The following is a 27,854-nucleotide window of genomic DNA, read 5'->3' on the forward strand; positions in this document are numbered from 1 at the left end:
GCTAATATTTAAAAGATGTGAAAAGATTTTTAAAGATTCTTTTCTTGAAATATTTGTAAATTATTTTGACTCAATGTTTAATCTTCTTTTTAAAAGTTGCTTTTACAGCTTCTTTTACTTCCTTTAAAATAAGAGGGTAATTTTATTTGTTTAGACTTAAAGGCCATGTGACTTTCTGTTTTCTCTTGGCTACTTTTCTCTTATGTCGCTTTAGGTTTTGCAGATAATCAGGATCAGTGAGAATCTAATAGAGCGGGTGAGACAAGACCTTGATGCAAGCATACAGTATAGACTAATTTTTCCAGTGCGGTGGGATCGCTTGGTCATTTTTACATTATTTTTCAAGTATACTTGGTGACTAAAGATTTCATGAAAAATTCATGAAGCAAATAGATTTCTTATTCACAATTTGGTTGAATTTTGTTGTGTAACATGATTTAAAAGGAGCAACATCTAAGTGTGTGTGTGTGTGTGTGTGTGTGTGTGTATGTTTAAGAAAAGAAGTAAAATGGTTATGTTGAGTGAAATTGCTGATCTTTCTGTAAAGTGACCCCTTCCTGGTACAGGGGCTAAGCCAGTCATGCACACTGAAGCAACAAGATACAAAGAGAAATGAAAGGAAAACTGGTTCTCTGGAGAAAACTGTTCTGCAAGCAAATGAAATATAGAAATAATAGAAGGAACCACTTTAGGGAAGACGAGTGTGGGTCATTGTTCGTATTCCTACCCTTTCCGTTCCAGTTTTTCTGTATTCTACCCTCTGCTCCTACCAGAGCTCTCAAATATCCCTAACTTACCTCCTCCCCGGAGTAGTCTTTGCTGACTCCCCCTGGCAGAATTAATCATTTCTTGTTTTGCGTTCCCTCACTGACACTTCTTCATGGGACTGTACTGGTGGTCTCTGTATGATCATGATTACCCTATCTTCCTAAATTTCTGAGTTCCTCTCTAAATGTTGAATGCAGGTTTTGAATTAATGCCACTGGTATTTCTGTCCTCCCTAAAAATATATTGGTATTCAATACAAGCACAAGAGAATCAGTAGTGCTTGCTGATTTCATACAGTCTGCACGCTGCACTGTGGATTCCATGTAGGAGAGGACGGATGGCAGACAAGGAGTGAGCCGGGGTGAGGTGGTTCTAAGAGAGGAAATTTGTTCTTGAGGAATTTACAATCCAGTTGGGGCTATGAGACCTGCTCACAGAGAGCACGGTGTGGGGGGATGGAAATCGTAGCAAGGGTGGGGACAGTTCAGGGTGCTTGACTTTGTGAATCTCTGATAATCTTCTAAGGAATTATTTTTGAAACATTTGTTACCAGTTAAATAATTTTGTGGCTATTATTGTTTAGAACTGGTATGATGGAACTAGCAGTTTCACCAAAATTCCTGCCTTTTGGATATTATAACTTCAAAATATATTGGTTTTCTTACTGTCTGTTCATTTTCCTTTTTAGAAACATGTTGAGATCAGTTGCTCAAGAAAGGCTTTCTTGCTAGGTTTTCCTCTTAATGCTATTTTGGTCGAAGTGTGCATGAATAATGCATACAATCCAATAGTGTAGACTGGCAAAACAGATAGATGGTTATGTCATGAAATTGAAGCCAGTTTTAGCATTTCTCAGCAGTTCCAAGGGTGGTACTCGTGTCTTTTTAAGTCAAAACTTTGAAAACGGAAAGTGGTAATATAACGATTTTGGTTTCTTCAGGAGGAGAGTAACACAGGACCAGTTATGACCTATGTCAGAGTTTAATCCAGTAAATACTCGAGGTCCTAGTGGAGAACACGTGATACCATCCCCACTGACATCTTCCATCTAGAAGACACGGGATCTGATCACCATGGTCACTGTTGTCTCCTTCTACAGTTTATTTTTGAAGTAGCTGTCCATTTCTTATCTGGCCTTGTTCCTTTTGTCTTTAATGTCGTCTGTCCCTGCCTAGTACCTGGCGTTACCACCTCTCTCTGTATTCCTAGCACTCTCTTCTCTCTTGTTCCCCCCCTCCCCTTTTTCTGGGAATTAGCCATACTGCCTTATTCTTGCCCTTTTTCTCATTATGTAACTTTCTGTGCATTCTATCCTTATCTCTATATCCTTATCACTTTGTTTCCCTTAAGGGTAGAGACCTTGTCATATTAACTTTTGTATTTTCTCTACTGCCCAGTACAAAACATATTAATTAATTGATGTGATAGACAGCAAATTGAGTACCACAGAATATGGCTGTCATTAAACACCTTCCATTTGTAACATGAAGAAACATTCTGGAGAAAATCCGATGAGTGGCAGGGGCTCTTCATCTAGTTTTAGTTTTGTAATATTAAACAACTATCCAGAAGGTTACTTATATTCTCTGCATGTTGTCAGTAAACTTGCTGAGGATAATTTATCTTTTAGGATTTGGCTTGACCTTCTGGGTCCATCTTTGTTTTCTGAAATATTGTTATTGACTAAATTGATGTCTCCATTAAATATTTCCTGTAAGCTGCATGCATTTTGTACTGTCCTTAGCACTGAGAGGATTTCACTAAGCAGACACAACTGTTGAGTGCCTACTGTGTGCCATGTGCTTTGTTAGGCACAGCTATACCAAGATAGCTAAGACCCGGTCCTTCAATCTGGGGGGCTCGCAGTCGGTCCAAGACGGTAGATGAATGCATGGAGAGTCAGTGCAGTGTACAAGGGATCCGCCCCTCAAGCCCACCCTACCTCCTCGCTCTGACACGTGGCCTTCGAGTTTGCCTTTCTCAGGAACTGTGTCAATACCGTCCTCTCTGTTTGGTCTGGGCCACGGTTTGACACTTGTCTCCTGTCTTTGGACCCATTCTCTCAGGAAACCTTAATCCCAGCATTGTTTTGACTGCACCACATCACCTCCATTTTTTAAAAAAGGTTTTATTTATTTATTTATTTTTTTACTTACGTGAGAGAGAGTGAGAGCAAGAGAGCTCATGAGTGGAGAGGGAAGGAGAGGGAGAAGCAGACTCTCCTGCTGAGCAGGGAGCCTGATATGAAGCTGGATCTTAGGACCCGGGGATCATGACCTGAGCTGAAGACAGATGCTTCATCAACTGAGCCACCCAGGTGCCCCACATCATCTCCCATCTTTACACCACCCCTCACTCCACGTGTGACCGCCTGTCCCTCCTTTGAGGCCTAGCTTGCTTGGGGCAACACGGGATCAGTTGCCTGCCTTTCTCTCCTTGTGTTGTACTCAGCTGGCAGAATGCTGCACTATTCCTCTTCCCCCTTCCAGCCCCAGTCCTCAAGGGACTAGGTGAGGCTGGAGACGTATCTAGGGCCACACCAGTGGGTTTAGCTGTATCTTCATGGCTGCTAAAGTCCCTGTTGTGCTCTTTGGCAGCCCAGCAGTTCTACTCCTTGTCTGTAGTCCATTGCTTTCACATTCTGCTTTCATGCTTATTTCAGCAACAACTTCTCATGCCTTCTTCTCCATCCTCTGCCATCTGAAGCCATTGTTTATGTCACCAAGAGACTCATGATTCCACTATTGAAGCCGTCACACACCTGGCTGTGTCCATACGTGTGCGTGTTCTGCCTTCTCTGCTTTGCATTGATGAGTGTTGTGTCCTTAACTGAAACCACCCCCTCCATTTGTGCCTGGGATCCCCCCCACTCCTCACTGGACCTACAGAAGGACATCTGTGCATCTCCTCCTCTTTCCTAGGTAATTATTGTTCCCATCAACTGTCTCATCCTTACAGTGCTAAATCGTATAAGAATACCTCTGGGGCTCCTGGGTGGGTCAGTTGGTGAAGCATCTGCCTTCAGCTCAGGTCATGATTCCAGAGTTCTAGGGTCGAGTCCCATGTCGGACTATCTACTCAGCGGGGAGTCAGCTTCTCCCTTTCCTGCTCTCTGTATCTCTGTCACTATCTGTGCCTCTCTCAAATAAGTGAAATTTAAAAAAAAAAAAATACCTTTGATCCCACATTGCTTTCCATTCTGACCATCTGTCTTGAACACCCTGTTTGCCCATAGTGCTCCGGAGCAGGTCATCACTGCACTGCACCCCGCTAACTGTGCGGTTCTTTCTCGGTTCTTTTCTTTCTTGACCTCTCACCAGCACTTAGAGTTACTGGTTACACCCTCCTTCTTAGAACATTGTCTTTCCTTAACTTCCAAAATAGCACACTTAATTTTCTTTCTTAGTTTCCTTTGCCAGTCGTTTTGCATCCTTCCAACTTCTGGTATTAGAGTGTCGCAGGCGCAGGCAGGTGACCTTTTTTCTGTCCACACTTACCTCTAGGTCCTTTAGACTCCCAGGTGTGGTCTGAGGGTAGGCATCAGCATCACCTGGGAGCTTGTTGGAAATGTAGAACCTAGGGCCTCAGTTCAGACCTAGTGAATAAAAATAATGCATTTTCCCCCCAAATCTGTAGGTGATTCATACGGACATAAAAGCTTGAGCAACATGGCCTTAAGTGGGCTCATGGTAGTCCTGTGCCTTTAAGTATTGTCTGTATTCTGATAAATCCATAAGTTTGTATTTCCAGCCTTTGTCTTCCCCCTGAATTTCAGACTCATGTCTATCTATCTACTTGGCAAATTCACTTTAATGTCTAAGAGAGCTCCTACATGTCTTAAAGTGTCCTGCAGAGAACTCTTGCTTTCTACTCAAAGCCTGCCCCTTTTGCAGTCTACTGCATTTTGGTAGATGGAAGATCTGTCTTTCCAGATGCTTTGGCCAACCTTTGACTTTTGACCTTTGACTCTGGCAACCTTTGACTTCTCCATCATAGTTTTATTTTTGTGCTTCACATCCACCTTCAGTCAATCAATGAATTCTATTAGGTGGACCTTCAGAATACTTCAGGGGCACCTGGGTGGCTTAGTTGGTTAAGCATCTGATTCTTGGTTTTGGCTCAGGGCTGTGGGATTGAGTCTATATCAGGCTCTGCACTGAGCGTAGAACCTGCTTATGATTCACTCTCTCCCTCTCCTTCTGCCCTTCCTGCTCCCCTCCCAGCTTGTACTCTCCCCTTAAAAATGAAATGAAATGAAATAATGAAATGAAATCTGGTCACTTGCCCTGTGAGAATCTTATCACCCAGACCTGCACCCCCACCATCTCTGGCCTGGGTGGTCACAGTGGTTTTCTGACTGCGCTCTCTGCCTGCAGCCTTATCGCCAGAAGTGTTCTTAACCCAGCATTCACAGCGATCATTCTGAAACATGAATCCATTCATGTCCGTTCTCTGCACTGAATCCTCCAATGGCTTTGCTTCTTGGCTGGAATAAAAGCTAAAGCCCAACATGATCTGGCCCTCTGCCACCATTCCGAAGTCTGCCTCTGTACTCCTCGCTTCTGTCCCTCTGACCCCAGTTCTGGTTCTACAGCTTGCCAAGCATGCTCTCCTTTAGGCCTCTTTTTTCTTAGATTCAAGTTAGTTAACATATAGTATAGTATTGGTTTCAGGAGTAGAATTTAGTGATTTTCACTTACACAACACCTGGGACTCATCACAGCAAGTGCTTTTTTTTTTTTTTTTTTTTTTTTTAAAGATTCCATTTATTTATTTGACAGACAGAGATCACAAGTAGGCAGAGAGGCAGGAGAGAGAGAGGAGGAAGCAGGCTCCCTGCTGAGCAGAAAGCCCGACTCGGGGCTTGATTCCAGGACCCTGGGATCATGACCTGAGCTGAAGGCAGAGGCTTTAACCCACTGAGCCACCCAGGGGCCCCACAAGTGCCTTTCTTAATGCCCATCGCCCATCTAACCCATCCCTCTACTCCCCTCCAGCAACCCTCATTTTGTGTTCTATCTTTTAAGAGTCTTTTATGGTTTGCCTCCCTCTCTGCTTTTATCTTATTTTATTTTTCCTTCTCTTACCCCTGTGTTCATCTGTTTTGTTTCTCAAATTCCACATGAGTGAAATCATATGGTACTTGTCTTTCTCCAACGGACTTATTTCGCTTAGCGTAATACTTTCTAGTTCCATCTACATTATTACATATGGCAAGATTTCGTTCTTCTTATGGCTGAGTAATTTTCCATTGTGTATATATGTATGTATATACGTGTGTGTATATATCACATCTTCTTTTTCTATTCATCTGTCAGTGGGCATCCGGGCTCTTTCCATAGTTGGCTGTTGTGGACATTTCTACTATAAACATTGGGTTGCATGTGCCCCTTCGAATCACTCTTTATATCCTTTGGGTAAATATCTAGTAGTACAGTCACTGGGTCGTAGGGTAGCTCCACTTTCAGCTCTTTGAGGAGCCTCTGTACAATTTTCCAGAGTGGCTGCGCCAGTGTGCATTTCCACCAACAGTGTAAGAGGCTTCCTTTTCTCCACATCCTTGCCAACATCTGTCATTTCCCGACTTGTTAATTTTAGCCATTCTGACCAGCATTAGGTGATACCTTATTGTGGTTTCAATTTGTATTTCCCTGAAGCTGAGTTATGTTGAACATTTTTTCATGTGTCTGTTAGCCATTTGTATGTCTTTGGAAAAGTGTCTCCTACCATATCTCTCAATGAATTTCTCAATTTCATGAAAAGTGTATTCATGTCTTCCCATTTCTTAACTGGATTATTTATTTTTTGGGTGTTGAGTATGGTAAGTTCTTTATAGATTCTGGACACTAGCTCTTTATCTGATATGTCATTTGCAAATATTTTCTCCCATTCTGTTGGTTGCCTTTTAGTTTTGTTGTTTCCTTCACTGTGCAGAAGCTTTTTATTTTGATGAGGTCCCAATAGTTCATTTTTGCTTTTGTTTCCCTTGCCTCCAGAGACATGTCTTGTAAGAAGTTGCTGTGGCCTAGGTCAGAGAGGTTGCTGCCTGTTTTCTCCTCTAGGATTTTGTTAGCTTGCTATCTCATATTTAGGTCTTTCATCCATTTCAAATTTATTTTTTGTATGGTGTAAGAAAATGGTCCAGTTTCATTTTTCTGCATATGGGTGTCTAGTTTTCCTAATGTTTGTTGAAGAGACCATCTTTTTTCCATTGGGTATCCTTTCCTGCATTGTTGAAGAGGAGTTGACCATATAGTTCGCATTTCTGGGGTCTCTGTTCTGTTCCATTGATCTGTTGTCTGTTCTTACGCCAGTACCATACTGTCTGGATGATTACGGCTTTGTAGTAGAGCTTGAAGTCCAAAATAGTGGTTCCTTCAGCTTTAGTTTTCTTTCTCAACATTAGTTTGACTATTCAGGGATTTTCTGGTTCCTTACAAATTTTAGGATTGTTTGTTTCTGCTCTGTGAAAAATGCTGATGGTATTTTGATCGGGATTGCAATGAATATGTAGTCTGCTTTGGGTAGCACAGACATTTTTTTTTCTTTCTTTTTTTTTTTTTAATTTATTTTCAGCATAACAGTATTCCTTGTTTTTGTACCATACCCAGTGCTCCATGCAATCCGTGCCCTCTATAATACCCACCACCTGGTACCCCGACCTCCTACCCCCCTTAGCATAGACATTTTAACAATATTTGTTTTTCCAGTCCACGGGCATGGAATATTTTTCCATTTCTTTGTGTCTTCTTCAATTTCTTTCATAAGTGCTCTATAGTTTTCAGCATTCAGATCTTTTACCTTCTTGGTTAGCTTTATTCCTACGTGTCTTACTGTTTTAGGTGCAGTTGTAAATGGGATTTCCTTGATTTTGCTTTCTGCTGCTTCATTACTGATATATAGAAATGCAACATTGTACATTAATTTTATATCCTGCGACTTTGCTGTATTCATGAATCAGTTCTACCAATTTTTTTGGTGGTCTTTTGGGTTTTCTACACAGAGCATCATGTCATCTACGAATAGTGAAAGTTTGACTTCTTCGTTGCCAGTTTAGATGCCTTTTATGTCTTTGTGTTGTCTGATTGCTGTGGCTAGGACTCTCAGTGCCATGTTGAACAGCAATGGTGAGAGTGGACACCTGTGTCATGTTCCTGACCATAGGGGAAAAGCTATCAATTTTTCCCCCATTGATGATGATATTAGCTGTAGGTCTTTTGATTATGGCCTCTGTGATGTTGAGGTATGCTCCTTCTATCCCTACTTTCTTGAGGGTTTTTATCAAGAAAGGATGCTGTATTTTGTCACATGCTTTTTCTGCATCTATGGGGAGGATCCTCTCACATGGTTCTTAGCCTTTCTTTTATTAATTTGGTATATCATACCAGTTGTTTTGTGGATATGGAACCACTTGGAAGCCCAGGAATAAATCCCACTTGATCATGGTGAATAGTCATCCTTTTTTCTTTCTTTTTTTTTTTTTTTTAAGATTTTTATTTTATTTATTTCTTTGTCAGAGAGTGAGAGAGAGAGTATAAGCAGAGTGGCGGCAGAGGCAGAGAGACAAGCAGGCTCCCCACTGAGCAATACTGGACTTGATCCCAGGACCCTGGGGTCAAGACCTGAGCCAAAGCCAGCAGCTTAACTGGTTGAGCCACACAGGTGTCCCAGTGAATAGTCCTTTTTAATGTACTGTTGGATTTGATTAGTATCTTGTTGAGAATTCTTGCATCCATGTTTATCGGGGATATTGGTCTGTAATTCTCCTTTTTAGTGGGGTCTTTGTCTGGTTTTGGAATCAAGGTTAAGGCTGGCCTCATAGAGTGGGTTGGAAGTTATCCTTTTATTTCAATTTTTTTTTGGACAGTTTCAGAAGAATAGGTATTAATTCTTCTTTAAATGTTTAGTAGAATACCCCTGGGAAGCCATCAGGCCCTGGACTCTTCTGGAGAGATTTTTGTTAATTTTTGATAAAATTTCTTTGCTGGCTTTGGGTCAGTTCAAATTTTCTATTTCTTCCTGTTTCAGTTTTGGTAGTTTATATGTTTTTAGGAATTTATTCATTTCTTCCAGATTGCCCAGTTTGTTGGCCTATAGTTGTTCATAATATTCTTTCACAATTGTTTGTATTTCTGCAGTGTTAGTTATGATCTCTCCCCTTTCAGTTTGTGATTTTATTTATTTGGGTCCTTTCTCTTTTCTTTTTGGTAAGTCTGGCTAGGAGTTACCAATTTTGTTTATTTCAAAGAACCAGCTCCTAGTTTCATTGATCTGTTCTACTGTTGTTTTTTTTAAATTTCTATATTACTTATTTCTGCTCTGATCTTAATTATTTCCCTTCTTCTGGTTTTTAGGCTTTATTTGCTGTTCTTTTTGCATCTCCTTTAGGTGTAAGGTTAGGTTATGTATTTGAGATTCTTGAGGAAGGCCTCTATTGCTATGTACTTCCCTCCTGTGACTGCCTTTGCTGTGTCCCAAAGGTTTTAGACTGTCATGTTATCATTTTCATTTGCTTCCATGTATTTTTTAATTTCTCTCTTAATTTCCTGGATAATCCATTCCATTATTTAATGGTATGTTCTTTAACCTCCCTGTATTTGCAGACTTTCCAAATTTTTTCTTATGATTGTCTTCAAGTTTTATAGCATTGTGGTCTGAAAATATGCATTGTATGGTATCAGTCTTTTTGTACTGGTTAGACCTTTGCTTTTCATTATTTCCTCTGCCTGGATACCTATAGTACTTGTTCCCTCACTTCATTCAGAAGGACCTTCAGTGTATCACTTTTTACCCCCTTCCTCTTTTGCCCTTTAAAAAAACAAACAAACAAACAAAAAATGCATTTCATGTAATATTTATTTGTTTCTTGATCTACAATTAGAATGTAGGCTCCCCAGTAAGAGTGGGAATTTGTCTTGTTCACTGATATATTCCCAGCCTCTAGGATAGCACTAAACAAAGAAAGGGGTGCTCGATAAATATTTGTTGAGCAAATTAATGAATACTACCAAATGGTATGTCAGGAGGGTTACAGAAATTCAGAGAGGCTGCTAACTGCTTGAGAAAGTTGGACAAAGCATTACATTTGAGGAGTATTTTTGAAGAGTCAGTAAGGAGTTCTCCAGACAGATATGACAGGGTAGAATAGTCTTTGTGTAAGAGGACAGCACTTGGCAAAGATAAATAGTTTTCAGAAACCTCATGAGATGGTGTGGCCAAAGCAGGGGTGAGTGTTTAAGGGTGCTGAGAAGTAGTGACAAGATGAAGCCAAGAAGGTAATTTAGGACCAGCTGGTAATGAGTCTTATGATAATTTTTTGCTGAAGAATTTGAATTTTAGCATATAAATAGTGGGAAGCCAACAGACATAATTATTCAAGGGTCATTGGATTAGTGTCTTATCAAGATTCATATTTTTAAAAGTGAACATTGTAGAATTCTTATGATTGCATTATACTAAGAATTGGGAATTCAAAGAGAAAAAGACGTGGTCCCTACTCAGAAGTGCACATTCTAGTAGAGTATTTGTGTTATAGGAGTAAAGACTGATGATTCAGGGTTCTGGTATCCTAGATGAGAGATGACAAGTTTTTTTGTTTTTTTTTTTTTAAGATTTTATTTATTTATTTGACAGACAGAGATCACAGGTAGGCAGACAAGCAGGCAGATAGAGAGGAAGGGAAGCAGGCCCCCTGCCGAGCAGAGAGCCCGATGCGGGACTCGATCCCAGGACCCCGAGATCATGACCCGAGCCGAAGGCAGCGGCCCAACCCACTGAGCCACCCAGGCGCCCGAGATGACAAGTTTTAATACAAGCAATTTAAGTGAGAGTGGAAAGATTAAGTTCTCTCCCTTTATTGCTTTAGTGAACACATATCTTTTGACCTTTGCTCAGGGGTCAAGGGCTTCCTTAGGGAAGCATGGTAGACTTTATTGACTTGATCACATTCCCACTTGCAGGCTCCCTGCACCATTTTCCCGTAGTTGAAATTCTGTAGAAGTATTTGGTTTTTGTCAACTCTGTCCATCCACCAGATAGTACATTCCCTGAGGAACTCTGCAGCCTTGGCAGCTACCATTGAGTCTGGCATGTTTTAGGAGTTCAGATATTTGAGTGAATGAAATTTGGGGATATATTTTTAAAGCCAAAATGACTGCACTTGAAGACTAGTTGGTTGCAAAGAATAAGGATATATTTAGCATTCTCCTCTTTTTTGGAACCTTGTTCTGCCCCCTTCTACATTCCTCATCTTTTTGAACAGCATCATCATCTTCCCACTGTGAAAACTACAAATGTGGAAGTCCTCTTTTTCCCTTTGGCTTGCCCCTCCCCCAGTCCTCCCTGACAGTGCCTTAGTTCACCTCCCCCTCCCTTGGGCCCCAGAGAACAGGATGGTACTCATCTAACAGGTTTGGCTGCTTCTAGCCTTTGTCCCCACCAGCTATCACTCAGGTGGCATGTTGTCAGGAGTGGGAGGCTGAAAAGTGCCTTGCCCCCCAACCCCCCGCCTCGCCCCCGTCGAAAGGTTCGCCCTCTAATCCTGGGAACCTGTAACTTTTTTTTTTTTTTTTTGAAAAAGATCTTGGCCAATGTGATTAAGGATTTTGAGATGAGGAGATGATCGAAGATGATCTATCTGGGTGGGACCTGAATGTCAGCAGGATATTTTTGCCGTAGAGTGATGTGGCCATAGGTGCAGAAGTACACACAGACCCCAGAGCTGGAAGACACCAGGAATGTGTTCTCCCCTACTTCCCCCAGAAGGACAGTGGTCCTGCCAACACTGTGCCTTTGGTCCAGTGAAGGTGAGTTTGGATTTCTGGTTTCCAAAATTACGAAGGACTTAAATTTTTGTTGTTTTAAGCTACCAAGTTCATGGCAATTGTTAGAATGGCCAGGGGACACTAATAGATCAGAGCTATCTGTAAAGTCTAAAACTGAGCTCATCACTCCCTAGAAAAACATGCTGATGACTACAGGTTAAGTCCGACCTCTGTGATCTGATTGACTTTAAATCTTCAGCTCTGATGACCCCATCTTTTCCCTCTGGCCACCCTCATCTCTTGCTCTGCTGAGTATTCTTGGACACACACTTGTGCTTTCAGATTTGAGGGCTGTTTGTTATTTCCTTTGTACCTGTTACTCTCTTTTTCTGCCTTAAACTGGTTTTCATCATTGCAGCTCAGATGTCATCTCTGCTTGGAAATATACCCTGATTCCCTTACAAGAGACTTTTTCCACTGTTCCCACAAATGCTTTGTATAAACATATGTTTACTTACTTACTTACTGGACTTCAAATACTTGGAGGGAACCAGTCTTGTCTCCTTAATCTTCCTGCACTAATTTAGCAGCTAGCTCTTTACGTGGTGTGTGGTAGATACTTGGTAAACATTGATTTCTTAAGTTGAAGTAACAAGAAAATATTTGGTTTTATAACTATGGATTATTCTGTAATGAACCTTAGTTCTAGAATTATTTTCTTTGTAGAGTGAATGCATATGTGACCTTCTCAAAAATAATTTTAAGGGTGTCTGCAGGACAAACTGGGACGCTCTGTATTTAATCATCCAGAGTGCATACACATAAGATTCCCAGTAGTTTACACACTGTGGTTTGTGGAATTCTTCATCTTCAATTACATGTGCAGATTTTGCAAGTTGTGGAAAATAGAAGTAGATTTAGTTGCTTGGGGACAAGCCCATACTTTTAAGAAACTCTGTCATAAGCAACACTATACCATTTGCCTGATTTTGACCTTGGACATCTCTCAGGGATGATATGTCTAGAATGTCTCTCACTCTTAAAGCTTGCTGTCAAGATTCTGTTTCAAGCTTATGTCACTTCCTTAGAAAATTATTGTAGTAGCCTCTTGGCAGCCCTTTCTGGATCCATTCTTACTTTTAGTTTATAATTTATTTTAAATGTGGTTGGTTTTTATTTATTTTCTTTGTGTTCTTTATATTTACCATGTTGTTTTTGAGTTTACACGATTGTACCTTAAAGCGAAATTAAAATTTGGCATGAGTATTTTAAGCTTGGGTTACTTTGGACTTTTTTAGAATATTCCCAGTATGTGGGAAGCCAACAATAAAAGTATTAAATTGAATGTGTGTATCTCCTGACCATTTCCTGTTACCTTAAGTAACAGGGGAAAGGTTATTTGGACCTCATCCACGGTTCTTCCACATCTTGGTCCTTTGTACTGTTTGTTCTCAAGCTTGTTTTCAAAGGTCATACCAAAAAAAAAAAAAAAAGTTGATCAGGATAGCATAAGAATTGTTGGCATATTTGCATTGTAAACTTCATGACCTCTTCTCTCTGCCTTTTAATAGTAGGAAAAACTCAAAAAAGAAAGAGTTAATGATCCTCTTAAATCTGAAGTTGTTTTTTTTCAAACTGCTTTATTGAGATATGATTGATACACAAAAATCTGTACATTTTAATGTATAACATGTGATGAGGAATGTTTTAAAGTCATGTTAATAACCCCGGCACAGCTGTTGGTTTCCATACTATTTGAATGCGAAAGAAGAGATTTTCAAGTGAAAGGAGATTGTGTTCAAAATAATTCTGAGTCCTAATGCGGACAGAACTTTCATGGCCTTCGGAAATTTGCCACCTTAAAAGAGACTTTCTATTAACATTGCTGTTTTCCTTGAGAAAATAATCAGGCAGAGTTTCTATATAAATGCTTGCCTGTAGGCCAAGGCATTTATCTTCTAAAATATAGTTTTTGTTCTTCAAAGTTTTATTCTGTCAGTTTTTCTATAAAATGCAATTATCAATTAAGCCACCATCCTTTTATGATGAGGTGGAGAGTAAACAAAGATCCACAAACAAGGCCACTCGAGGTTTTCCCTTTCTCATCATTGCTTGCTTGGCACTGCACCAGCTTCCCTAGTTGCCCATCAGAAGTTCAGTAAATAACATAGGGCTGTTTCATAAATTCTCTTACACGGTTTCTCAGAGGGTGATGAAGTAACCTGAAAATTTGGGGCGTCTTTACTTATTACAGAAGCACATATGGTTGTAAGGGAAAATGCCATGGGAAATAGAATGGGGAAGGGCTGGCTCTGCCTGAAATCGCTCTGTGTGTATCTCTCAGGTACATACTCATTTGCTGCCTTTGGAAATATATCCGTAGGAAAATCAACCTGTCTTGCTTCTGTGCGGTTTTGTTTTTCAGTGGCATTGAGGTGAGAGATAACAGGACCGGAATAGAGTTCTTCGTGCATCTGGCAGGCTAGATCTGTGGCTTGACAGGCTTTTGTGTGTTTATTTGTTTGGGTTTTGTTTCATTTTTGTTTTCATTGTGGCAGTGTATACATAACGTCCAACTTGCCATGTTTCAGTTCAGTGGCATTGAGTACATTCACATTGTTGTGCCACCGTGACCACCCCCCCATCCCCAGAGTTCTCTCATCATCCCAGACTGAAACTGAAACTCCCAGCTCCGTACACAGTGAAGACGGACTCCCTGCCTGCTGCCTTATTTCCCTTTAAAGCACGAGTATGGTGGCCTTATGCTATCATAAGAGAGCCCTGTAAGCACCACAGGGCAGGCATCAAGCACTCCCTCCAAGTCCGTTAGGCTATCCACCAAGACATGACTATATTGCCCGTTAACACTGAATGATAGATAGCTTTGGTTTATTTGGTATTTATATGTCTGGGCAACACTGAAACACCTGAAGTTTTAAGATTGAGATTTAAGATCTCAGATGTGCTTAGATCCCTTCCTGATATATTATTACAAGGAGATTTGAAGATTACTTCTATGGGTAGGCTTTACCTTGCTCAGTAAACCTCCACAGTGGCTGTGACATTTTCGGTATTTAGCTAAACATGTTTGAAGGTAAATATATCTAGAACTATGGGTCTCCTTATGCTATGATGCTCTCCTGAAGACAGGTTAGTGTGACTAATGCTGTGAAAGCAGAGTCTATTAAGAATGACCTCCTTTTGGGGCGCCTGGGTGGCTCAGTGGGTTAAAGCCTCTGCCTTCGGCTCAGGTCATGATCTCAGGGTCCTGGGATCGAGTCCCACATCGGGCTCTCTGCTCAGCAGGGAGCCTGCTTCCCTCTCTCTCTGCCTGCCTCTCCATCTACTTGAGATTTCTCTCTGTCAAATAAATAAATAAAATCTAAAAAAAAAAAAAAAGAATGACCTTCTTTTGCCCTTAAAGTAAATCCAAACTTTGTCACACTCTCAACTATCTGTTGATAGTATTAGAAGTAGTGAGCTTTTGTTGTTAAGCAGCTGGTTAGTTTTTATCTCAAGAGCACCAAAAATCATGTTGATCATGTTTCCTGTTCTACCTGTGAAGTTGGAATGCTGAGGCAAGTCTGTGATTGACACGTAGCATGGATACAGAACCTCCTGGCATGCACTGGGGTCCTGCCTCCTTCCTTGCTTTGATTTATTATTCTCGTCATCCCACTGCTTGCCTTGCTTTTTTATTTATCTTAGATGGTCAGCTTCACAAGCGATTCACAGTTTCATTTCTAAGCAGTCACTCCTACTACCACTCCTCTGTTGTGTCTTCTGCTCCCATCTTCCCAAGGACCTCATTCCTGTCTGTGTTGGGTCATGCTGTTGTTTGCTTGGAACAGGTCCTCTGTTGTCACTCTCTGCCCACCCCCACTCTTATTTTGTCACCTAATGGCTTAATCATCAGTCACAGTCCTTTCTAGATACTTTGTCCTTTGCCCTGTAAAACTGCTGATCCCTGTATGTGGCCTACTGTCCCCATTCAAACTTCTGTTATTGTACCTAGAAAAATGCACTGAACTCAGGTGTTCACAAAACAGTCCACCTCTGCTAGACCCTGGGCAGGGACCAGATCTTACTGTTTTTTGACTCTAGGTGCCTTGCACTTGATAAGGGGAGGGGAGGAATGAATGAAGCAGTGTCAGATACTGTGGATGAGCCAGTAATTCTTTAAGAATTGCAAAATGACCCTTGGACTTTGAGGTAGGCAGGTAATTGGTGACCTTTGGTAGAGCCCTCCAGGGAAAGGGTGGCGATAGCCTGTTTGTAGTGAAGAGGGAAGGTGGTTGGGAGGAATGATTGGGGGAGGGGGGAGGTAGAACAACTGGGAGAAAGAGAGTGGAAGACAGGCCGGCTTGAAGGGGGCAGAGAGGGAGTCAGGTTGTGCCACCAGCCACGGAGGACCCACGGCTGTACCGCCATCTAACCGGGTATCTCTGGGGAGAGCTTGGCGGCCAGTAGTGTGGGTGAAGGTGGTAGGTCTTGAGCTCACGTTCACTAAGTTCAAGTCTTGTTTTAGAAAAAGTCTCTTTGCTTCATAGAAGCTCTTAACTGCTGTATCTCTTGTTTGGTGTTTACCAAATACCTGCTTTTTGTTCATTTCCTTTGTAGGTGAACACAGGTCTTCTCATTGGTAGCTGTTGAATAGCAAACATGTTGTCCTGTGCTTAGTGCCATTTAGTAAATGCCTGAAGTTTGCTCCAGTGCTTTTTGGTTTTCATGATATCTGAATTATGAAGTCCTCGTGCATCTTAAATAATACTAATCAATACAGACAAAAGTGTTTTGTTTGACTCTGCAAATTCTTAATTTTTTTCATATGAAACAAATTTGAAAATGTAGGTGTGAAAAATCCACCTGCAGCTCCAGACCAGTTGTCATCCTTGGTACAGGATTTGCTCGGGCGGCTTCCACTGAACGATGCTCTTCCCTCAACCTGAGCACCCACTTCTTTCTGTGAAGATTTTCCTCAGGCACCACCTCTCCCACATAGTCTTTCCTCATACCCATCTTTGTAGCCCAGAAAATTGACCGATCCCCTTACTTCAGTGTGCCCGAAACAGACTTTTGTGATTTTATTGCTCTCGTCTATATGTACTTCTGGACCAGCCTGTTCTTTCTTTAAAAAAGAGTGAAATTATTTTTTTTGCTCTATATTTTAGAGTTGCAAAATGATATCCTGATATTTAACATTTTGTTAAAAGCATTTTTTTGTTTTACTAAGTTGTTTTTATAAATGCAATTTTAACAACTAATTTCATCTAATGGGCAGCTGTTCTTTGTTATTGGCCATTCAGGTCGTCTTTAATTTTTTTCAATAAAAGATTGTGACTGCCTGTTAAAACTGACAATGAAAAATAAGTCTTTTTAAATTTATCATTAAGTATCTGTTTCTTTGTTATAAAGTATAGGACTGAACAAAGATATATTTTTGGAAATTCCAGTAAAATTATATTTACAGAAAATAAAAATAACCGGCATTGAAAGACTTTCTCCAAGTAACTAAACACCATTCAGTGGGTCCAGAGTTCAGAGTTCAAGATGTGTTGTCCAAGCTGCAGTTGTATTTGTCCAACAGTTGTTCCTGTGGTGTTCCCTTCCTTGCAGTGATTCATCTTATAATATTCCTTCTCACTTTATGGTGATGTGAGAGCGATACAAATTCAGCTAAAAACCATACGTCCAACTTTGAATTTGGATCTTTCCCAGAGCTAGTACCAGGCCAGGGTGGTATGTGAGCCACATAGTCACGAGGGTAAACAACTGATAGGCTGGCAAACATTCTCTACCCAGACAACTGTTTTGTTTTTCAGTACAGCATTCAGTAAATTACATGAGATTTTCAACACTTTATTATAAAATAGGCTTTGTGTCAGGTGATTTTGCTAGTTGTCGGCTAATGTAAGTGAGCACACTTAAGGCTAGGCTAAGCTGAGATGTTGGATAGGTTGGGTGTGTTAAATGCATTTTTGACTTAATATTTTAAACTGATGATGAGTTAATTGGGATATAACCCCATTGTAAGTCAAGGGAGATCTGTAATTAGCCTGATGTGATAAAAATAAGGTTCCTTGATGTTGGCTGAGTTACAGAATGCTGCGGAGGGAAAAGAAAGCACTAACAAATTTGATTTCCTGAATAGGTTAGCAGTAATATAAGCAGATGGCCAATAAATTTGCTTAAGGAAGTTTGCTTGAATGTGTGTAAGAGTGCTTGCCTAGAGCTGAGGACAGTTGAGTATGTATGGTCCTCTGCTTAAGTAGGGGAGTTAGAAGTTCCCTTGAGTTCTATTTTAATAGAAATGTGGGTACAATGTAGAGTTTTGGGGAGGTTGCTGTATTGAGCTGAAATCTATAAAGCATTAAACGAGTCAGAACCTGGGTTCAGATCCTGGTTCATCTGACTCACAAACCATGAGACCACCAGCACACTGGTTAAGCAGTAGTCCTGCCTTGCTGTCACCAAGGTACCCTGCAAGTGCGAAAAGGAGATGACAAATGGGATCATGCCTGGAAACTATAATGTGTTGTATAAAAATAAGTTGTCTTAGTATTCCCAAACAGGCAGATGGCTCTACCCGGAATATATAGCCAATTAGGAACATGGTATTTCTAGCCTAAAAATGCCTGCCTGATAATTGGATTTTATATGGACACTTTGAGCTTTAGCTCTTGAGGATTTAAATAATGTCATAGCAGAAGAAGTATTTTTTGAAGGCTTTTAAAATTACCTTTGCTTTTGTGTCTACGGTATCAGCTGTAATTTAAACTTCCCACAAGTACAACCACTAGAGCTTTTTCTTATACGTGAATTTTAAAATGAATGCTTTGTTGGTAAGTTATGCTTAAGATGCTTTGAGAAGGAACGTAAAAATAGAAATTTGGCGGGGGGAACTACTGAGTATGATTTCTGAAAGAATTGGGTAATCTTTGGAAATCTCTTGTAATGTGTAAAATCTGTTTAACTGTAAGTTTATATAAGCCTATACCTGTTTCATAAACCCACTTCAGCCTTATTGGGTGCAGGTTCTCAGAAATTCCCGAGGAGGTGGTTAACGGATGGATTGTTAAAGGACAAATAGGCTGCTTAAGTTTCAAAGCCTAATGTGTTAGGGGAGATATCCATTGTTACTGCAGCCTCACACCCAAGTTCAGTTCACTGACTATGAACCTGCTCTGCCACAGAGTCCGAGTCCGAGCGGTCCCTGAGTCGACTGGAAGCCATAACGGCGTGCTCCTTGGAAGAGGAAGGAGAGCCCCTGAGCAGCAGAAAACACAGAATGTCAGAAGGAAAAGACTGCGGTGGTGGAGATGCTCTCTCCAATGGCATCAAAAAACACAGGTAGGATGGCCTTTAATGGTTACCATTGCTAACTCTTATAAGATACTTCTGGTTCATGAAAAAAAGCACTTCTCTTTGTTTTTCCCGCCCTGTGTTTATATTGCTATTAGGACTTGATGCATTTAAGAGAAGAGCATCATCTGTACTTGTAGGAACAAAGCATACAACGTGATGTTAGCAACCATGGTTTTGGGGACATAAATCCTCTAGCTGACAATTTAGCTAGGCTCTTCAGAACTGCCTTTTGCCATTGATGCTGGGCTCCTCTTTTCATCATACATGTTTTATGACTCTGCCTCCCCGTGCTATTTTAGTTTCTGGTCATTCGATCCGCTTGTTGGTTTTATTAAGAGTGGACTGTAATATTGCCTGCCTGTTGATACAATTTAGTTACATTTAAACAAAGACTTTTATTAAGCTCCAGGCTTTGTCAAACAGATCCGTTTTACACTGTCTAATAACATTAGTATCTTTTTATTCCCTTGATGATTTCATCCTAGAGATGGTCCCCAAATCCTGAGATGCAGCAGACACCGGAGCTCCCTTGTCTCTGCACGAGTGTGCACATGCAGTGGCTCGAGTGCCTGCTGCTATTTGTAAAATATTGATCAAATTACAGGTTAAGGGTAGATCCTGGTGTAAAAAGCACTTTGGGGGTAAGAACTTATTAACAGTTAATTTCTATGAGATAGTTTTTGTTTGTTTAGTACTTGCAGGTTGTGTAACTCTCACTCCATTTCTGCGCCACGATTCTGGTCCCAGTTGGTCTCAATTGTTCTCCCAGGGAAAAATGTCCATATCACTTCTGATTTATGTGTATTTACCCCTTGCTAACAAAACGGTCTTAGTGTGTGCTTATTTTGAAAACATCAGTGAGTTACAGGTAACGAACTAACTAAAGCCAGAAGGTATCCTCCAAACACACTCACGGATGGAGTATGCCGTTGCACATTATGTGGTGAGCAGTGAGTGAATGTCTTTCCTGATTGCCTTCTGCAGCTTCTGCCCACTCCTTTGGGAGTCCAGGGCTAATAAGTTCTGTGTAGGACATGAAATCCCTAACAAGACTCCTGGCAGGCCTACCAATCAGACGTCCTGATGGTCTGGTGAGAACACAGGTGAAATCTTCTGATGTGAGAAACCTACAAATAGCTTAAATTGTTAAAATAGCAGAAAGAGCCACTGTGCTCAGACGCTCTCCTAGCCAGGGGCGGAAGACAAATTTCTCTAGTGCTCTTCTGGGCTCAGGGGCCCTGGTGTGTGTGTCCTTTCATCCTATCAGTAGTTACTGTGCACTTGACAAATACATTCTACTACATTCATATATTCTGTGCTGCATCTTAATTAGTCAAACCCAGAATGGTAAGATGAGAAGGTTAAGGTGAAATTGTTAAAAAATGAAATCAGGGCAGGTCACTAAGAAAAATTACAAAGGAATGCAGCTGTAGGTAGTGACCTCACCAGAAAAGTTAAAGTGATAAATGAACTGCAATTTATTAGGCTTATAAATGTGATAAAATAGTCTTTAGTTATTTAAAAGTAGGCAGGTTAGGAAATTGTCAGCAATCAGATGTATGGGGAAAACATAACAGCTTCCTATTTTATTTATTTATTTATTTTTAAAGATTTTATTTATTTACTTGACAGAGAGAGATCACAAGTAGGCAGAGAGGCAGGGAGAGAGAGAGGGAAGCAGGCTCCCTGCTGAGCAGAGAGCCTGATGCAGGACTCGATCCCAGGACCCTGAGATCATGACCTGAGCCGAAGGCAGCGGCTTAACCCACTGAGCCACCCAGGCGCCCCAGCTTCCTATTTTAAAAAGTAATTGTTATGTTTTGTTGTTTTTTTGTTTTTGTTTTTTTTGCATGAAGTTCTTTCTGATCAAATAAACAGAGCATATGCTATAAATAATTTAAAAGTTTAATTTCAGAATAGAAAAGTGGAGTATTCAGTGTTATCAAATCCATCTTGCCTGTGCCCTCAATTGTGTTATAAATAATCTGCATTTATAATGGACAGTTATTGTGATGATATGAAGAATAATTTGAATCAGTAGTAATTTTGGTGATGGTTTTAGAAAAGCAGCTAGGGAGGTGCCGGGGCGGCTCAGTCAGTTTAGCATCTGACCCTTGACTTGGGCTTTGGTCATGATCTCAGGCTGGTGAGATTGAGCCCTGAGTTGAGCTCTGTCTTCAGCACAGAGTCTGCTTGTCCCGCTCACTTTTCCATTCCTCTGCTTATGCTCATTTGTCTCTCATTTGTGAGAGGAAAAGAGGGAGGGAGGGAGGGAGAGAGGGAAGGAGACAGTGAACAACGGAGCAAGTGAGCGGGGGCAGGGGATGGTTTGAGTTGCTTTGTGGAAAATTAGCCTACACTATGCTATAGTCAGGTTTTTATTTACAGGGCTTCTTGTCATCTTGGCTGTGTTCCACGGGATCAGTTCTCTCCACTTAGACTAATTTATAACATGTATTCAGAGCTCTAATCTTTTAACTTGTCAACAGTTTGACCCAAGTTGTTATATTTGATCAAAATGTGGATATTTATTTCATCGTGTCTCTGGATATGGTATAAAAGATACAAATGTAGAATAGATTAGAGTGTGAAACAATGGATCCATGTTATGATTCCAAAAATATTATTTACTGTATTAATAGCATTAATAAATAAAAGGAGAAAAACATACCATCATCCTAATAGATAAAAAGCAGGGGCACCTGGGTGGCTCACCTGGTTGAGGGTTGGACTCCTGATTTTGGCTCAGGTCACAATTTCATAGGTCATGAGATTGAGCCCCGTGTTGGGCTCTGTGGTCACCATGGAGTCTGCTTCAGATTCTCCTCCCTCTGCCCCTCCCCCTGCTCGCTCTCTCTAATAAGAAATAAATTAAAAAAATAAAAGTCATTCATGATTAATAAATATCTTAACAAACCACAAATAGAAGAGAACTTCTCTGATCTAGTTAAAAGTTACAAGGAACAATTACTTAATGAGATATTAAGCACAGTAATTATAGTATCAGAAATAAGACGAGGTTGTCTGCTATCATCTTTGCTATTCAGCATTATTCAGAGGCCATAGTCATACATCTTATATACCCAGAGATCTAGAAATAAACAGAACCGTAAGTATCTACAGACAAATTGGTAGAACTGGGAGAGAAGTTTGGCAAAGTTGCTCTTATACAAAATCAGCTTTTTCCACTTCTGTATGCCGTCAACAGACAAACTGCAGCTAAAACTGGGAGGATGCATATTAAGAGTGTCTGTTAAAAAGTCTCTTACCAAAAAAAAAAAAAAAAAGGTCTCTTACCTAGGAATAAATCTTAGCAAAAAATGTAATATTAAAACTGACCGAAAGACCTAAAACTTACTGAAAAGGCAAGTACAGTCTCATAAAGATGATTTTGCCAAGTTGATCTTCAGATTCAATGTAGTATTAATTAAAATCTCAATGTCGTTTTCCTTGGAAGTTGAAACATGGATTCGGAAATATGTATTTAAGTACATAGGGCTTTGAGGAGCCAAGATACTGCTTGAGAACCAGGTTGGGGGAAAGGAAGGCATTTGTTCTACTACATGTCAAAACTGATGGTAAATCTTTAGTGCAGAATTGTCCTGCAGGCAGACTGACCTGTAGAATTGAAGTAAAATGTCCCAAGACCCACCCGTCTAGGCAACCTGGTGTATGGAGTGGAGCTAGCATAGCAGGTCGGCGGGGGTGGGGGGGGTGGAGAATGGATTGTTTGGTACATGGTACTGAGACTGTCATTTAATGGGCACCCTCCAAAAAATCCAAGTAAGGAAACAGATCCTTATTTCATATACACAAATATAAATAAATTCTAGATGAACTAAATGCTTTAATTTGAAAGAACAAAATTTAAAAACTCTCAAAAGGAAATATAAAGTATCCGCAGTTTTGAAATAGGGAAGGATTTCTTAAACAGAAATGTGATAGGGACTAAGTTTGTATCTGATTCTAGTTAATGTACTTGTTATATTGATACATTTACTTGAATAAAGTCTTCTATAGTAAACGTGGCTATGAATCACAAAGGTTTATTTTGCTGAAATGGCAGATTAGGACTGCAGATAATCGCTTTGCTTACCCTTTATTTATCCTTCGTAACTGCTTTAGAATTGAATTATTAGGTCGCCAGATAACAGCTGTCTTCTGTTTAGAAGAAGTCATACAAAGAATATGCTTTAAAGTTGAAGTCAAACCTTAATTTAAAGAGATTGAGAACACAAGCAAAGACAGTAACTTCTGAGACTGAGAAAATGTTTTTAGTGGTACGAAATTATTCAACTTTGAATACATCTAATCACTAGAATAAAACCATCTTGGTTTTGAAATCTCCCTGCAGATACAGGACAGATTATCTGCTTTCAGACTTGATTAGGTCAGGGCACATAGTTAGTAAGAAGTCACCCCCCCTCCTTCCCTGCCCCAGATGTCCTTTGGTGCCCTGCACTGAAGAAAATCCTCCTGTCTGTCAGTAATGTTTGGGGTAACTCCCAATGGTCATGTAGTGATCGGGGTCATATTAGCAGGAGTCCAGGTGCATCTCTGATTTTCAAAAGACCAAAGAATTGTGGAAAAAAGAGCAAGAGCCTACCCAGAATGACTCAGATTTGTGGTAGGGCCTGTGAGGCTGCAGGGACCAGCAGGTTCCAAGGACACAGTGAATCTACACGCTCAGCCTTCACTTTGTCCCAGAGTACTTATTTACTCTGGGAAGCAGAGAGCAGAATTTGGGCCAGGGTAACGCTGAGTGTGTGGGAGGCAGACCTGGCAGTCCTAGAGCTGCAGCTGGCTACTGAGGGGAGGGGAGGGGACAGCGGAGAGGGGGCCCTTGGGATGCATTGGCAGGTTGGATGCCCGCAGCCAAAACACCTCTTCAACAAAAACACGTTTGGGGATTCCTGGACTAATAAGAACTTGACAAATGGGAGCTAGGCACCCAACAAAAAAGGTTCAAATGCAAAAAGCTTGTCTAGGGGTGCCTGGGTGGCTCAGTCTGTTAAGCAGCTGTTTTCAGTTCAGATCATGATCTCAGGGTCCTGGGATCCAGCCTCACATCAGGCTCCCTGCTTAGTGGGAACCCTGCTTCTCCCTCTCCCTTAGCCTGACGCTCTGCCTACTTGTGCTCTCTCTCTCTCAGTCTCTCTGTCAAATAAATAAAATCTTTAAAAAAGAAAAAAAAAATAAAAAAGCTTATCGGGAACTACCAAGTTGTTAGGCCAGGGAGTCACTTGGGGTATATTAGAAAGGAAAAGGCAAAGACCATTAGGGTCTAGATTCATGATAATCACCTTCGTAAAACTTATTCTCCGAAATTACTCTAGGAAAGCTGAGACATCTTTTCACAGATCACCTTTTCAGCCTTAGTTTAAAGAGAAGAGTTGTTTTAAAAGCAGGTGCTGAGGCCCATAGGACCACCCCCTTGTCTTGCCCTGACCCCTAAAACACCTCTTTTGTGCTTGGGGCTCTTTAAAACACTGTTGGCAAAACAAAATCTTTCTAGTTGTAGCATTCTGTAAGCAAATGATAGTGAGATATACTTTTATCTGACTCTAAGGGCTCATTCAGATCTGTTCTAGACCAGTGATTTTTTGTGGGCAGATGAGAGTAGTTTTCTAGGACAGCCCTAATCTGCAGAGCGAGGCCTGAGTGAGCAAAATAACAAATAGCTAATGTTGTGTTGTTTGCCTTGATATGAAGAAGAGTAAAGATTGCGTTTTCTAGCACATAATTGCATTTTAGGAACTATCTTACAGGAGTTTTCAAACCCATATGCAAGTAGAATCATATATAATGAACCCCTCATACCCATCATTCATCTTTGGTATCTATCATGTGCCCCACTTTGTTTTATCTTCATACCCCCCCACCTGTACTTTCAGAAATTATCTTAAAAATTATATCAAATCCGAAATACAGTTTCATCTTTAATTTAGTATGAATCTTTAAAACACTGGGACTCTTATTTTCTAAAACCACAGTACCATTATGATACCAGATCATCATCAAATAGTATTCATTTTTTCCTAATTGTCTCATAAATGCCGCTTAGTAATTAGATCTAAAATGTCATTTACTAATTCAAATCCAGAAGGTCCACATACTGCATTTGGTTTATACGTATCTTCAATCTCTTTAAATCTCTAGACTTCTCCTCTTCCTCATTGTTTTCTTGCCAGTTATTTGCAGAAGAAACGTGGTTGTTTGTCCTGTAGAGTAACCCTCAATTCAGATATTGCTGGTTGCATTCCCATGGTGTCACTTAACGTATTCTTTTACTCCTGAATTGCCTTTAAACAGATGGTTATATAGAGAGGCTCAGCCAGATTTAGGTTTGAACTGTTTGGCACAAAATACTTCATAGGTGTACCTGCTGTTACGTCCATTGGGGAGCACATGCTGTCTGGTTTTCCTTTTTATAACATGAGATTGATGTCCTGGGGTATCAGGCATTGTCAGTCTGACACATCCATGGTAACGTTGTCCAACAGCCTTGAACCTAATGATTTTTAGCAGCCACTATTGGTCAGTGTCAACATCCTTGTTTTATTAGGATCTGTAAAATGGTTGTATTACATTTCTGTCATTCCTTCTACTTAGGTAGGACCATTTTGTAAAGAAAAATCTATTTTTAGAACATGTTGGTTCCCTAACATCCTCCAGAGGTGATACATGAACGTATGCATTGGGCTGCATAAATCTCTTATGGCTATTTTTCCCATCTTTGGTCAAAGAGAGACTCTCTGTGTCCTTCTGACAGGACCCCAGGTAGTTATTTTCTTAGGTATAATTTTATATTTATTTGGTTTTTAAAGATTTTATTTATTTATTTGTCAGAGAGATCACAAGTAGGCAGAGAGGCAGATGGAGAGAGAGGGGGTAGCAGGGTCCCTACTGAGCAGAGAACCCGATGCGGGGCTTGATCCCAGGAGCCTGAGATCATGACCTGAGCTGAAGGCAGAGGCTTAACCCACTGAGCCACCCAGGCGCCCCTTCGTATAATTTTAATACAGTAATTCAGTTGTCTCTGATAGCTGCTTTGCTTTCTGATACAAAGAGATGTTTCAGGCTTATCTGGTATGCTTCCTGCCCCAGATCTAGAGTTGGCTTTTTCTCTAAGGAGCCACATTTCATTTTAGCGGGAAATAATATTTAGCTGTAACAATTCCTGTAGTAAAAATGTTCTGTACTACTGTTTTGGCCACAGTTTTCAGTCCTTTTCAGGAGAGGTGAGCCCCTGCTCCTTGTAAGGAAAAGTGCTTCATGAGTTCATCCCAAGAGATTTCTAGTTAAAATTTTGGATCCTAGGGTTTTCCTTCTAATTCCTTTGATTTTCTTTGCAATATATGGTTCCTAATGACATTTATATAATTACCTATTTTCTTTAATACATTTAGTTTCTCTCTCTCTCTCTCTATCTCACACACACACACACACACACACACCCGTAGAAATATTGTTACCAACAGTGTGGTTGCTGAAAAGAATTTCAGCTTTCTTTGTAGTTCCTTTTAATATATTCCTTCTGGGATGTAAAGTAGTGTTGTGTTTGAAGGCCACATTCTGTGTAGTTAAACTACCTACTTGTTACATAGATAGATTTCATTTGTTTCACATGCTTTCACGTTTTAGAGATTCCCTTTGACTCAGGGGTTTTTTTTTTCAGGTTAAGTGAAATAGTTACATGATTTCAAAGTCAAAAATACAAAACAAGGTATGCTTAAAAAAATCTAGTTTCATTCTTATCCCCACACTGTTGTTTCCCTCCTCCCCCTAAATGTAATCATTATTACAGTCTCCTAGTTTTAATATAAGCAGTGTTAAGATATGTTCATATTCATTTTTTAATTATAAAAGATAAACTGTATAACTTGGCTCTTTTTTTCCACTTAATATATGCTGATTCCAATTCTTTTGGTCTCACATTCCTTGATACTAATCATTTGGGTTACTTGTCTACAACCCTTAAAAATTGCACGTATGTGGGGCGTCTGGGTGGCTCAGTGGGTTAAGCCTCTGCCTTGGGCTCAGGTCATTGATCCCAGGGTCCTGGGATCGAGCCCGATTCGGGCTCTCTGCTCAGCGGGGAGCCTACTTCCTCCTCTCTCTCTCTCTCTCTCTGCCTGCCTCTCTGCCTACTTGTGGTCTCTGTCTGTCAAATAAATAAATAAAATCTTTTTTAGGGACACCTGGGTGGCTCAGTTGGTTGGACGACTGCCTTCGGCTCAGGGCGTGATCCTGGAGTCCCGGGATCGAGTCCCGCATCGGGCTCCCAGCTCCATGGGGAGTCTGCTTCTCCCTCTGACCTTCTCCTCGCTCGTGCTCTCTCTCACTGTCTCTCTCTCTCAAATAAATAAATAAAATCTTTAAAAAAAAAAAAATCTTTTTAAAAAAATTGCATGTATGTGTGCCTATATATCATATTTAGAGAAGAGATTATTCTCCTTAAAATTTTAACTGGCTGGGACGCCTGGGTGGCGCAGTTGGTTGGACGACTGCCTTCGGCTCAGGGCGTGATCCTGGAGTCCCGGGATCGAGTCCCACATCGGGCTCCCAGCTCCATGGGGAGTCTGCTTTGCTCTCTGACCTTCTCCTCGCTCATGCTCTCTCTCACTGTCTCTCTCTCAAATAAATAAATAAAATCTTTAAAAAAAAAAAAATTTTAACTGGTGATACATGCATGTGCTTCAAAGTTCAGAAGTGTAATAGGGCATATTTCACAAATTTTAACTCTCACTTTTTAAACTAGCCATGCTCCCTCCTTTCCCCAAATGCAGTCATTATTACTACAAATCCTATTGTCTCTTCATTCAAATGATAGAAAATGCATACATACAGTTCTTGACCCTGCTTCTATATATATATATAGTTATTCAACAAATCTGTTTTGTTGAATAATTTTCCCTATTCAAGAAACTGAAGTTACTTTTCAAACAAAGTCCTTAT

The 27,854-nt window shown here is 40.5% G+C and overlaps 1 protein-coding gene across 5 annotated transcripts in view; it reads left to right on the plus strand.

Moving 5' to 3' along the window:
• OSBPL1A (oxysterol binding protein like 1A) overlaps nt 1–27,854 on the plus strand; it is a 242,145-nt gene that overhangs the window by 148,566 nt on the left and 65,725 nt on the right. For all 5 annotated transcript variants that reach the window (XM_044243255.1, XM_044243256.1, XM_044243257.1 and 2 more), the window contains one exon: nt 18,725–18,881. In XM_044243255.1, the coding sequence (XP_044099190.1) occupies nt 18,725–18,881 (157 nt within the window). The remainder of the gene's footprint in view (nt 1–18,724; nt 18,882–27,854) is intronic.

This window comes from Neovison vison, chromosome 3 (genome assembly GCF_020171115.1).
Source record: "Neovison vison isolate M4711 chromosome 3, ASM_NN_V1, whole genome shotgun sequence".
Taxonomy (NCBI): domain Eukaryota; kingdom Metazoa; phylum Chordata; class Mammalia; order Carnivora; family Mustelidae; genus Neogale; species Neogale vison.